The sequence below is a fragment of the Onychomys torridus genome, chromosome 6 (assembly GCF_903995425.1).
Source record: "Onychomys torridus chromosome 6, mOncTor1.1, whole genome shotgun sequence".
In the NCBI taxonomy this organism is placed as follows: Eukaryota; Metazoa; Chordata; class Mammalia; order Rodentia; family Cricetidae; genus Onychomys; species Onychomys torridus.
This window is the reverse complement of record NC_050448.1, coordinates 37003891-37015866: the sequence shown is the minus strand read 5'-3', so window position 1 is coordinate 37015866 and position 11976 is coordinate 37003891. Positions and strand designations below refer to the sequence as shown.

Here is an 11976-nt window from a genome sequence, read left to right as displayed (position 1 = left end):
TACTTTACAAAGAGTTTTCATGCAGTTATGTATTAAGCTTTATTGTTTACACAGAATTGAGTTACTTATCATGGAAAATTTTCCCTAAATTGTGCTGTGCTTAAATATACTTAGACTACTCAGGGTCAGAGTCTCCAAGTTTGACCCATCACTTGCTACTTAGTCATGTTCAATAGGACTGCTTTCTTGCCTCTGGGGGGATCATTACCTCTGCTGGCCACATCACCCCCCTGCTCCACACCAGAGTAATGAATAAAACATAGTTTCCATATTTCTGTAAGTTATCATCTTTTCTACTATCTTATTAAATGTTTAAATTTCCTGGATTATAACACACAAATAAAGACGACAAACATTAAACATTATCACTTTATGAATTTTCACAGAGTAAGCATATCCATGCTATTGGCAAACTGTAGCCACCATTAACTTGACAGGTCTCACTATATAGCCCTGATTAGCCTATTAACACATTACGTAGACATGGCCTCAAATTTAAGAGTTCCTCCTGAGTCTGCCTGTGCTGGGATTAGACATGTGGCACCACACCATACCCCATCCCATCTTTAATTTTTTTTAAAACATTATTTTATGTGTATGGGAATTTTTCCTGTGTGTGTGTGTGTGTGTGTGTGTGTGTGTGTGTGTGCGTGCGCGCGCGCCACATGCATACCTGGCTGCTGGGAATTAAACCTGGGTCCTCTGGAAGAGCGGTCACTGATTTTAACCACTGAGCCGTTTCTCCATGTCCCACCCATCTCTAATTTTTAAGGTGATAATAAAAGTTAAGAAATAAGAACTAAAATGGTTGAGACTACACAAAGGCAGAGTGATAAACAGGAAGGAACAATGGGCAACTAAATCAGGTGGGGACACATTGCAGCCGTGGAAGGATTTCTATATAGGGAACAGGGTTCCCTATCTTCCTGGCAGGAGGAAACAGTCTCAACCTGACAGCTGCTCATCTACAGTTTGTCTTACTCTCATTTCCAGTCCTAGTCTCACTTGCTGTGGTTTAAATAAGAATGGCCCCCACAGGCTCATATATTTGAATGGCTAGTGGTCTGGGAGTGACACTACTTGAGAAGGATTAGGAGGTGTGGCCTTACTGGACGAACTGTGTCTCTCGGGGGTGGAGGGGGGCTTTGAGGCTTCAAAAGCCCAAGCCAGGACCAGTGGCCCTCTGTCCCTGCCACATTTGGATCCAGATGTAGAACGCTCAGCTACTTCTCCAGCACCATATCTGCCTCCTTGCCACTATGCTCCCCGCCAGGATGATAATGGACTAAACCTCTGAAAATGGAAGCAAGTCCCAATCATATGCTTTCTTTTATAAGAGTTACTGTGGCCACAGTGTCCCTTCATAGCAACAGAATACTAAGACATTACTTTTATCTTAAAAATAAAAATAAATAAATAATAAAAGCTCGGCAATGTTATTATAAAATTGTTAGTGTACTCCACAATTTTAAAACTGACAACAGTATGTAAGGTATAAGAGCTTTCTTTCCTTTAACAGGCAGGTCAGGTTTGTCTCTAAAGCTGGTCATTGTTGGGGAACATCTGATTCTGGGTATAGCACCCAAAGTTAATAAAGATGTAGGTGAAGAAGTTCGAAGATTCTCAACTATCTTCCACCCTGTTAAACACAAGTCTTTCACCGATTTGGATTCTGAAATGCTTTCAACTGTCCAGGGCAGTGGTTCTCAACTTGTGGGTCGTGACCCCTCCGGGGTTGCACATACATTACGATTCATAACAGTAGCAAAATTACAGGTATGAAGTAGCAAGGAAAACAAGTTTATGGCTGAGGGTCACCACAACATGAAGAACTGTATTAAAGGGTCACAGCGTCAGGAAGATTGAGAACCACTGCTCTGGAACCTTTTCCTAGCTCGTTTACACGCTATTTTCAGAGATGTCTGCAACGCACAGCAACTTTCCCAGTTACCAAGTGCACGCAGGTCTGTTTCGTTTAGAATTTCTGGACGATTAAGCCCCAGCAACACTGGGCTCTGGGCAAAGGTTCCATAGAACCCCAGGCTCCCGGTACCCAGAGGAGGCAACAAAGAGCACAGAGCGCGCTCCCCTGCCGGGGCTCTGATTTCAGGAGCGTGCTGGTGCAGCTGGCCGAGGTCTTCTCAGAGATTCCTGCCCAAGCGTGGGCAACCCGCACTGGCCGCTCCCACCACAAAGAGTAAACCCTCCGCATCCGTCACCAGGGCAACCCTGCCACCCGACACCCAGGCTGTCAATACCGCTTCCAGAGCCAGCGCGGGAGGAAGGCGCATCGTGGCCCCGCACGCGGAGCTCCAGCGGCACCCCACGGCACCCACTCGAGCTGCTTCGCCTGGCCTGAGGGTCCAGCGTGCCGCGCCCCAGCAAGCCCCAGGCGTGGGCCAGCTCGCCTCCCGCACGTGTCACCCGTGATTGTCCCCGGCGGTATCCCTCCGCGCCCCCGCCTCGGCTCCCCCGCCTTTCCCGGGACCCCCTCGCCGGCCGCCGCGCTGCGGAAGGATCGCACGCACGCGCGCTCACGTCCCGCTGGCCGCGGAGAACGGAGGGAGCCGCAGTGAGAGTCAGCCGCCGCCAGCCCCGCTGCCCGCGTCGCTCCGCCGCCGGCTCCTGAGCCCCGCGGCCGCGGCCGCCCCGGCGCGCCCCGCTGCGGGTCCTGTCCCCGCCCGCCGCAGTTCCCCGGAGAGGGGCGGTCGGTGCCTGCGCAGAGCCGCCTCCTCCCCGCCCCCGCCCCGCCTCCGCCGCCGCCGCCGCCGCCGCCGCCGCTGCGCCTCTGCTCCTGCCGTCCCCGCTGCAGTGCGAAGGGCTCGAAGATGGCCGGTTGGCAGAGCTACGTGGATAACCTGATGTGCGATGGCTGCTGCCAGGAGGCCGCCATTGTCGGCTACTGCGACGCCAAATACGTCTGGGCAGCCACGGCCGGGGGCGTCTTCCAGAGCATCACGGTGAGGCCCGGGGGCGCCGAGCCGGCAGGTGTGCGGCGGGCCTCTGAAGAAGGGACGCCGCCCGCGAGGAAGGGGGATGCGGTCGGGGCTTGAGGAAGGGGTGCCGCCGGCCAAGGAACGGGATGCGCCAGGGGCGCTGGATGTGGGCCGCTGAGACTGGGGGATGCTGCCCGAGGCCGCGCGGGGGCGGGGCGGCCGGACTCTTAGCCCCGGCGGCGCCCCGGCCGGGGTGGAGGAGGGGATGTCTCCCCGAGAGGCTCCTCGGCGTTCGGGGAGCCCCGTGGGCTGCAGTGCGGGTCCCCGGGTGTGGGCGGGGGTCCTGGGCGGCCGGCTGGCCCTGGCTCGGCGGTGCGCGCGGGCTGTGGGAGGCGGCGGTGGCCAGGTCCCGGGAATTAATGGAGTGACTTTGCGTAGGCTTGCCGGTGCCCAGGCCTCCTGGGCTGGCGAGAAGGGTACGCGGACCACGTAGGTGGAATCGTGAATCTACTTCATCTGTGGCTCTATAGTTTTTTTTTTTTTCTCCAAGATGGCGAACTGCCATTGATTTCTCTTCTCCACCTATAGAGATTCATCGATATACCGTTACCCCCAGTTATGCAACATAGCTCTAAAAAGAGGATGGTTTTAGGGTGATTAAAAGAAAAAAATCTATCTGGGAAGTCGCAGGAAGGGGGGGTGACACTTCCACAAGTCACTCCCTCTTTAGTGAGGGTAGTAAAAGAACTAATACCGATTTATGCTCACGTTGCCTCATACTCATGTGTCTTGATGGCTTTTGACTCGGTTGCCATACATTTGGGGAATATTCGTCAATCAGCCTCCAGCACTGCTTATTGTGATGCCCATTTCTACGCAGGCTTTTTAAAATCTTGACACCAGTATCAAGTACAAAACCATTCCCTTAATTTCTTAGCCCCACACTCCCACTCCCTTCCCATCACACAGTAAAATTCAAGTCTCATATCACAGGTACTCAGCATTTTACTACTTAACAGGGTTTAACACATTAGTGTAGATCCGGTCCTTGATAGGAGTGATTTAGGATCTCCTGTCCCAGTGTGGGAGACTACAATTCCTGTAGCGACTTGACATTTGGTGATCAACTTTTTTTTCTGCAGTCTTGTCTTTGTGTGTGAGTTCCCGCTGTCTGGCTAAGAAGATTGCGGGAGTGTGCTTGGAAAAGGCTGGGGCCTGCTATGACTCTGCAGTTCTGATGGGGGCGACGCCTTCCTTCTTATTCATGGAATGTTAGAATGCACGTTTTCTCTGTTCCGGTTCTGGTGGCTACCTCACTTTACCAGTGCCCCTCCATTTTCTCTATAATTTTACTGTCGCCTATGGCAGTGCTCTTGTCCAGAAAGCCGATTACTGAATGAGAGGGCAAGGCAAGCTGGAGAGTAGTGGCTAGAAAAACAGGAGGGAAATACGAACTAGGAAATGTCCGGCCGTCTGATTACTGGGGTTCATACTACCAGGGGTACTTGAAGCTGTTCCAAGGAGAGAAGTGAGCAGGTTTATCTGGGAAGACTTTTACCCAACTTTAAATTTGTTGCAACATGACTAATGTGGCTGAATATGATAGGCAAGCTGTTGGAGAGCTTATAGCTGAATCTTTACAATTACATAAGCACCTTAATCACCACCTGACTTGATATAGTTTATAAATAACTCGTTTTCAGTTTGTACCTAGTGTCAACTGCCAACTATTTAGGGAGACTCTTTGTATGGTTGGTATACACTAGCTTTTAGTTAGCAGACCTCACTGTTAATTTCAAAAGCAAACTAATTAATGTGTAAAGCATGTAATCAAGTAGGAATAGGCAATAACAGAAAATACTAACTTGATTTTTACATCAACACAGTTTGTTGTATCAAACTCTGAAAGGAATTAACTACATTTTTTTTTCCTTTGTTTTGGGTGGCCAGCCAGTAGAAATAGATATGATTGTAGGAAAAGACCGGGAAGGTTTCTTTACCAACGGTTTGACTCTTGGTGCAAAGAAGTGTTCAGTGATCAGAGATAGTCTATACGTTGACGGTGACTGCACAATGGATATCCGGACAAAGAGTCAAGGTGGGGAGCCAACATACAATGTTGCTGTTGGCAGAGCTGGTAGAGGTAAGCAAGATATATTTATTTATTTGTGTGTGTGTGTGTGTGTGTGTGTGTGTGTGCACACGTGCGTGTGTGCCTGCCTAGTTGCATGCTGTATTACAACTTGAGTTTCTTTAATGGTATAAATTAAGAATCAGTTCATAATGTCTGTGAAGGTGGTTTTTGGGAACTGCTCAGCACTGAAGGGAGGTACTGCTCTCTGTTTGTCTCCTAGCCAGTTGTTGCACACTCAGCCTCACTTCTTAGAGCCCTGACTTACTCTAAATGATTGATGTCAGCTCTTCAGCTTCAGCCTTAGTAAACTTCAACGTGAAAAGTTGCCTCTTAATCGGTCCAGTATGTCATAATCCTGTGGTCTATATGGTAGCTAAACTGTTCAAGTCCTCTGATTATTTTGTCTCTAATGAGTCTTTACTTGTGGGCCTTTCCTTTCATGTTTGCTTAGATTTGAAATCAATTTACTGCTCACCATCAAAAAATCACATTGGTTCATTCTTCTGCCAGGAACATTGCTGAAGAAAAGAGACATAGTTAGATGGGGGTTTTAGAGTACTTTGTCCATTTACTGAGGTACTTCCGAAGATTTCAATTTGAAAAGTAGGAAACTACATGTAGTTTACATATTTGGTCCACAAACTATGGTACCAACCCCAGACTCGATATAAAAATTCTGGTTTCAGCCTGGCATAAGGAACTTTTGAAATTGAAGTTTACTCTGACATCTCACTGACACATAAATGCATTTAAACATATTAACTTGTATAACTGCCTCATTTGGCAAAGTTGGCACATAGAACAGCTGTACAGATACATGAGCCTACAGTGAGTTATAATTTAATGCTGTGGTTTTACCAGCTTCCTGTGGGCATCTGATTCAGGTGTGATTTGCTTATGGGTTTCTGTAAAACAAGATGTCTTTAAACCAGACAAATCTTAAGTTTTAGCTGCTTCCAGATATAGAAGATGCATATGGTTGTTGTTTTTGATTTGTTTTCTTTTAATGTATCAGCTGAAAGGCTGGAGAGATGGCTCTGTGGTTAATAGCAATGACCTGTCTTCTGTAGGGCTGGGGTTCTATTCCCTACACCCACACAGCAGCTCACAACTGTCTATAACTATTGTCCCAGGGGTTCTGATGCCCTCTTCTGGCCTCCGAAGACACCAGACACACAGTATATAGAGAGGCATATCAAAAAACCATCTATATGCATTAAAAAAGAAAAGCATCAACACATATAAAGCCAGATGACATTTGTATTCCATAGAACACTGCTGACATCTAGTGGCAGTGAGTACAAGACTTGACACACACTTGTACATATATCTGAGGATAGACCTCTGAAGTGCATTACAGAATTAGCTGCTAGAAATAGTAAACAAGCTTTATGATTTTTATACTGAAAAATGACTAGCAAAGGGAACAGTCTATATAAGACAAATACCATTAATGAGCATTTTCTGACTAGCAGTGGAATTTCTGTTTGAAATCTGGTTTTCATTCTCCTCTGGAAGTAAGAGGCATGTTTACTCATATTTACAATCATACTCTTAGGACAATAGCTTGCACTTATCACACATGTTAGATTTGGGCAGAATTTGTAAATGGAAAATAGTGAAGGTTTTAAAGTGTATTTTGGGAGACAAATACTATGATAGCAACTGGAATATTTTTCCCTAGGATGCAAGGTCAAGGATCACTTTTCTCCTAGTTCTCATAAAGATCCCCTATGGAACTTGGCTGTTGCATGGTGGGGGTTCCCAAGTGCATCCCAAATGTGCTCTGATGTTAGTATATTCCTAGCCTGAACGCTCCATTCTGGAGACCTAATGGGTTTCAGTGCTTGACAGTTGATGGAAAACTAACTTAATGTTAACTTATTAATTGGGGTTCTGTCTGCTTAAACTTATGTGATTTTCTTGATTAACACTTCTTTTGAAACACTTTTCTCCTTTTTCTTTCAGTCTTGGTCTTTGTAATGGGAAAAGAAGGGGTCCATGGAGGCGGATTGAATAAGAAGGCATACTCAATGGCAAAATACTTGAGAGACTCTGGGTTCTAGCTGCTAGGCAGACTGTTAAGTATTAGGGGAAAATTGCTCTTAAATTTTCCTAGCTGTAAGCTTAAGTCTTAATTCTGGAAACTTTATTAGCAATGCAGGGTGATGGGATATGAACCTGTGTCTCCTTTGTATCCCTCTGTTGGTGGGGAAAGGTGTCTTTCTTTCTGCCCCTTCCCCTTAAATAATTGTGTTCACTTTTGTTTTGTTTCCTTGTGTACTCCAGCATTGGTTATAGTCATGGGAAAGGAAGGTGTCCACGGAGGCACACTTAACAAGAAAGCGTATGAACTCGCTTTATACCTGAGAAGGTCTGATGTGTAAGCAGCCTCTCCCATCTACCTACCAACTGTCTTCATCACCACCCCAATTATGGTCACAGTGCTACCAGATTGTAGATGGTAGCTAGTTTTTCTTTATCTATTTTCTAACGTTATGATTCCCAAAGGGTCATTTGTATGTTAACCAATGTGTGTAACCAACCTTTATCTGGCGTCATAAATGCAGCACAAGAATGATTTGCATGATATCTTGAAATTAGGGGAAGGGAGCATGCCAAGTTGGGCATCACTTTGTCTTAGCAATTAATGGGATACTGATTACTAAAATAAGTTAATAATAAGCAAGGTGCCGGTTGTACAATCTCTAATTTGATCAATGTCTTTTCAGCACTTGGAGCATCTACTGGGCTCATTTAGTCTTCCTTTTGTAGCGCATGGTTGGGAGGAAAAAGTGCATGCATCTTTACTTCACTCTTTTCTCATCCCCTCCTTTCGAACATGAGGTATTTGGTTTGCTTCCCTTCTCTTTTGTATAGTGCCTGGTTTATTTAACCTAATTAATACCTCCTTTGTTGATGAGCTATTGAGAGATGTGGTGATTTGTTTTTAATACTATGATTGCACTTGAGACAGACTATTTGTAGTGTCTTTAGGATATGAAGAGTGCAATTGTCAAGAGCAAAGGCACTTCCTCCCATGACCTTACTATGGTAACCATAACGATCAAATTCCCAGAGCCATTCTGTCATTGCAGTAGCTCAGACTTCTTGTCTTTTCTTTGCACACCAGCTCTACTCTTCAGTAAAATTGTAAAAGGCTGCCATTATGGATATTAGGTATCCCAACATAACCATCTGGAGTGTGTCCAGTTTATTTTTCATAGGACCAATTTTTATTTGCAGCTTAGGTTTTTATATGAAGTTGCATTATTGTGGACTTGGCTGTCTTGTGATGTATTTTTTTCATATGTATTCTGTGCCATACTATTGTTAAAATGAACTGTTGCTACTGTGAGATGGATTTTCTTTCGAATGGCACTACTTTAGGGACATTCTAGTATTTGCTTCTATTGTTTGGGCATTGTGGATAATGTACAGATTTAAAAACAAATCTTGTTGCTGATTTGTCCATTTCTTTCCCTGCACTTTGTTACATCTGGGATACAGTCTAACTCATCTGATTTAATATGCATTTAAAAAAATGCCATAACTATTAAACACCTTGTTTACAGACAGATGAAATAAATTTATTCCAACCAAATACTTTATAGACTCCTGTTGTTATTATAAGTTATAAGTTGTTGGCTTTACTATTGTTGACTTTGAAGGGTGGGATAGGGCGGGAGGCTCTTAATGTATAGCTCTGATTGGTCTTCAAATACTCCTGCCTAAACCTTCATAGTGGTGGTGTGTGTCATCACACCACCTATAGTTGACATGGGAATGTAAGGAATGGGCCAAACTCATGTGTAAGCACATATAAGTACCTACAGATTTCTCTTAATTAAGCTTTGGTGGACTAACTGTGGCTTTTGGTAATTCATCACATGGTCATCCTCAGACTTACATGAAGAAAATCAATCTGCTAGGAAATAAACACGTTTGGTTGGTCTCTTGATGTGAACTTAATCTCATAAGCATTTAGGGCCCCAGTAGCAAGAAGCGTTTCTGTGGTCTCCATTATAGAGGGTTCTGGACTGCAGTGTCAGTGACTTCAGATTGGCAGGCTGATGTCATAATGAGGGAGTCTCCTGAGAGCAGAAGCCATTACTCAGGCAGCCTTTCAAGAGAACTGCAAACTTTCACATTCTCTGGTTTTCAGAGTAACATGTTGGCCATGCCTATGTATTTTAATGTTAGGTTTAAGTAAAATTTAAACTCAAGACTATTGAGACATTACTGCAAATTATCAAGCAGAAACAGAGTAGTAGTGCTGAAGTTATTCTGAGTGAAATTGGAGAGCTAGTAATCATGTACATGGACTCCATGTTTCTGCCCTAGACATAGAGATTCCAAAGACCAGAAAATCAGTGTTTAGAAATAAGTAAATGTGGCTTATATCAATGTCAAGAATAAAGGATGAACAAATGAAAAATTAGTGATAAAGCGATGATTTGGGATTTTTGAGTAACCATTCACATATTAGTTGTAGTAAACCAAATAGTGAGACCCTTACTGTATCTGTAAATCATAATGTACGTTGAACATGTGGTAGAGTGTGATTGTCACCGTGAGATAGTAAGACTGCCATTGCCCCTGTTCAGTGTCAATAGAAAATATACTTAGGGGAATGTATGTGGGGTGGGGTGTGTGTGTGTGTGTGTGTGTGTGTGTGTGTGCGTGTGTGTGTGTGTGTGTGCGCGCGTGTGTGCGTGTGCGTGTGTGAGTATGTGCGTGTGTGTGTGCGTGTGCGTGTGTGTGCGCGTGTGCGTGTGCGCGCGCGTGTGCATGCACACACGCTTAATTCTGAGAATTTAGCATAAGGAAATGGAGCTATACAAACTTGCATATCAAAATACCTATCACACTTAACAATAACCAAACTTGGAAAACTTCGTAGAGCTCAGCAATAAGACAGAGTAAATATGTCCTTTGGACAGAACAGTTTAGAGGTGTGACACAAGATGCTGCTGCTGAATGGTCTAGACAGGCATGCTTCATTGTATGTGTATTTTACACTTGAACTTGGAAGGCACAAAGTCCAGGTACAGTTATCCTTGGGCCAAGTTTCTAGGTGACTAGCATGAATCTTAAAGAGTTCTTATTAATAAGAACAAACCTGAGGCCAGTTATTGGGATGAATGCTGGAAGATCAGAGAAGCAGAACAAGCCACAGCTGTCTCACCTTGCTAGTTCCTCAGTGATCCTGTTTCCTCAGGCTGGAAGCTTCTGAGTCCTCCTCCACATGAATCTCAGCTGAACTGTGTTGCTCCAAAGCCTGAACGCTTAACCAACCAAATGCTTAACTAACTACATGCTTTTTTTCTCACTTAGTTCCTGGTCCTCACACATTATACACCTTTCTCTTTTTGCCCTCTCTCCCTGGGATTAAAGGTTGGGTTTCTGGGATTAAAGGCTGGGTCACCCTGCTTAGCTGTTTCTAAAGTGGCCTTGAACACACAGATCCACCTGGCTCTGCCTCCCAAGTGCTGGGATTAAAGGTGTGTACCACCACCACCCAACTTCTGTTAGGGCTTACTCTTCCCATTTTCTAGCCACCATTTTTGGCTTTGTTCTAGTGGCTGTCTGTTCTCTGACCCCAGATATGTTTATTTCAGGGTACACACAATATTTCAGGGAAATAGCCACCACATGTCTTGATTCCCAGTGTTGCATGTTTAATGTTAGAATTTTAGAGTAGACCCTTTAATAGAAAGTAGATTTTATTTTATGAGTTATTGAAAAAGATTAATAGGTATAAACCATGAAATTATAGATAAGTAAATATTGGAAACAAATGCCAGCCCTAGCCAGTGTTTTTAAAAGATGAACTCCTAATTTATATGTGAAGGCACCAGGTCCTTGTTCTGAACTATGTTTTAAAGATTAAAGGTAGTCACAATCTATTTTTTTTTTTTTTTTTTTTTTGAGCTGAGGATCGAACTCAGGGCCTTGAGTGCCCTACCACTGGGCTAAATCCCCAACCCAGGTAGTCACAATTTACTGTGCATTTGTTTGTAGACAGTGAGCTTAGTGTTATGTAATCTTCCTTTTCTCTTAGGCTAAATGAAATTATGGAAACCTAACTGGTTTAAAGTTAGGTCCAGGGTCTAGAGAGATGACTCAACAGTTAGGAACACTTCCAGAGAACCTGGATTCAAGTCCCAGCAACCACATGGAGGCTTGTAACTGCCTGTAACTTCAGTACCAAGGGATCCAACACCCTCTCCTGACCTCCCCAGGTACTATATGGACATCGTGCATGGACAGATGCAGGTAACACACCATGCACATGAAAAAAAAATTAAAAATTAGATCCATAAAATAATGTCATATTTTAACTTCTACCTAACTACCATGGTAAAGTGTTTCTTGGGCCTCTGCTTAATCTTTAAGGAGTAGGAGAATGACAGTTACCTAGTGTATGTTGAACTGAACCTTTTACTTTTCCAAATAGAAATAACATTTTGTCTTTTCATATCCATACCAATTTTATATCTTATAAGAAATTATAGTGTTGCCATTGCTTCATCTGTAGTAAGATTATGACTTTAGTTTCTTGTGTTTTTCTTACATATTCTAACATTTCTAAGGTCAGAGTATACTATTTTATGACAAAACAATTTACTGAATGAGGAAATATATTTCGAAAAAATCATATAAGTATAGGAATTTAATTGAGTAGCATTTTCTATAATATTTAAAACATTTCTAGTAAAAGTATCAATAGAAGAACTACTATAAAACCTAATTTAAAATTCTAAGGGGTTGAATATTTAAGCTGTTCCTCAAATCTGTCTGCTAGGTTAGCTGTGACAGCTGTGCTGTCAGTTAGCAAAGGCAGGTGGATTGCATTATGGGTGTAGTCCTCCACAAGGAGACCAAAGGTCTGGGATAGTCACT

At 43.9% G+C, this 11976-nt stretch overlaps 1 protein-coding gene across 2 annotated transcripts; it reads left to right on the top strand.

The window, feature by feature from the left end:
• The first annotated feature begins 2499 nt into the window (after positions 1–2499).
• Pfn2 (profilin 2) lies at positions 2500–8676 on the top strand. Of its 2 annotated transcripts, none has more exons than XM_036190672.1 (3): positions 2500–2960; positions 4887–5079; positions 7360–8676. In XM_036190672.1, the coding sequence occupies exons 1-3, from the start codon at positions 2829–2831 to the stop codon at positions 7455–7457; spliced, it is 423 nt and encodes a 140-aa protein (XP_036046565.1). In that variant the 5' UTR covers positions 2500–2828; the 3' UTR covers positions 7458–8676. The 2 variants fall into 2 exon arrangements, with proteins under 2 accessions (XP_036046565.1, XP_036046564.1); XM_036190671.1 differs by having other exon boundaries at positions 2508–2960; positions 7039–8676.
• The last annotated feature ends 3300 nt before the right edge of the window (positions 8677–11976 follow it).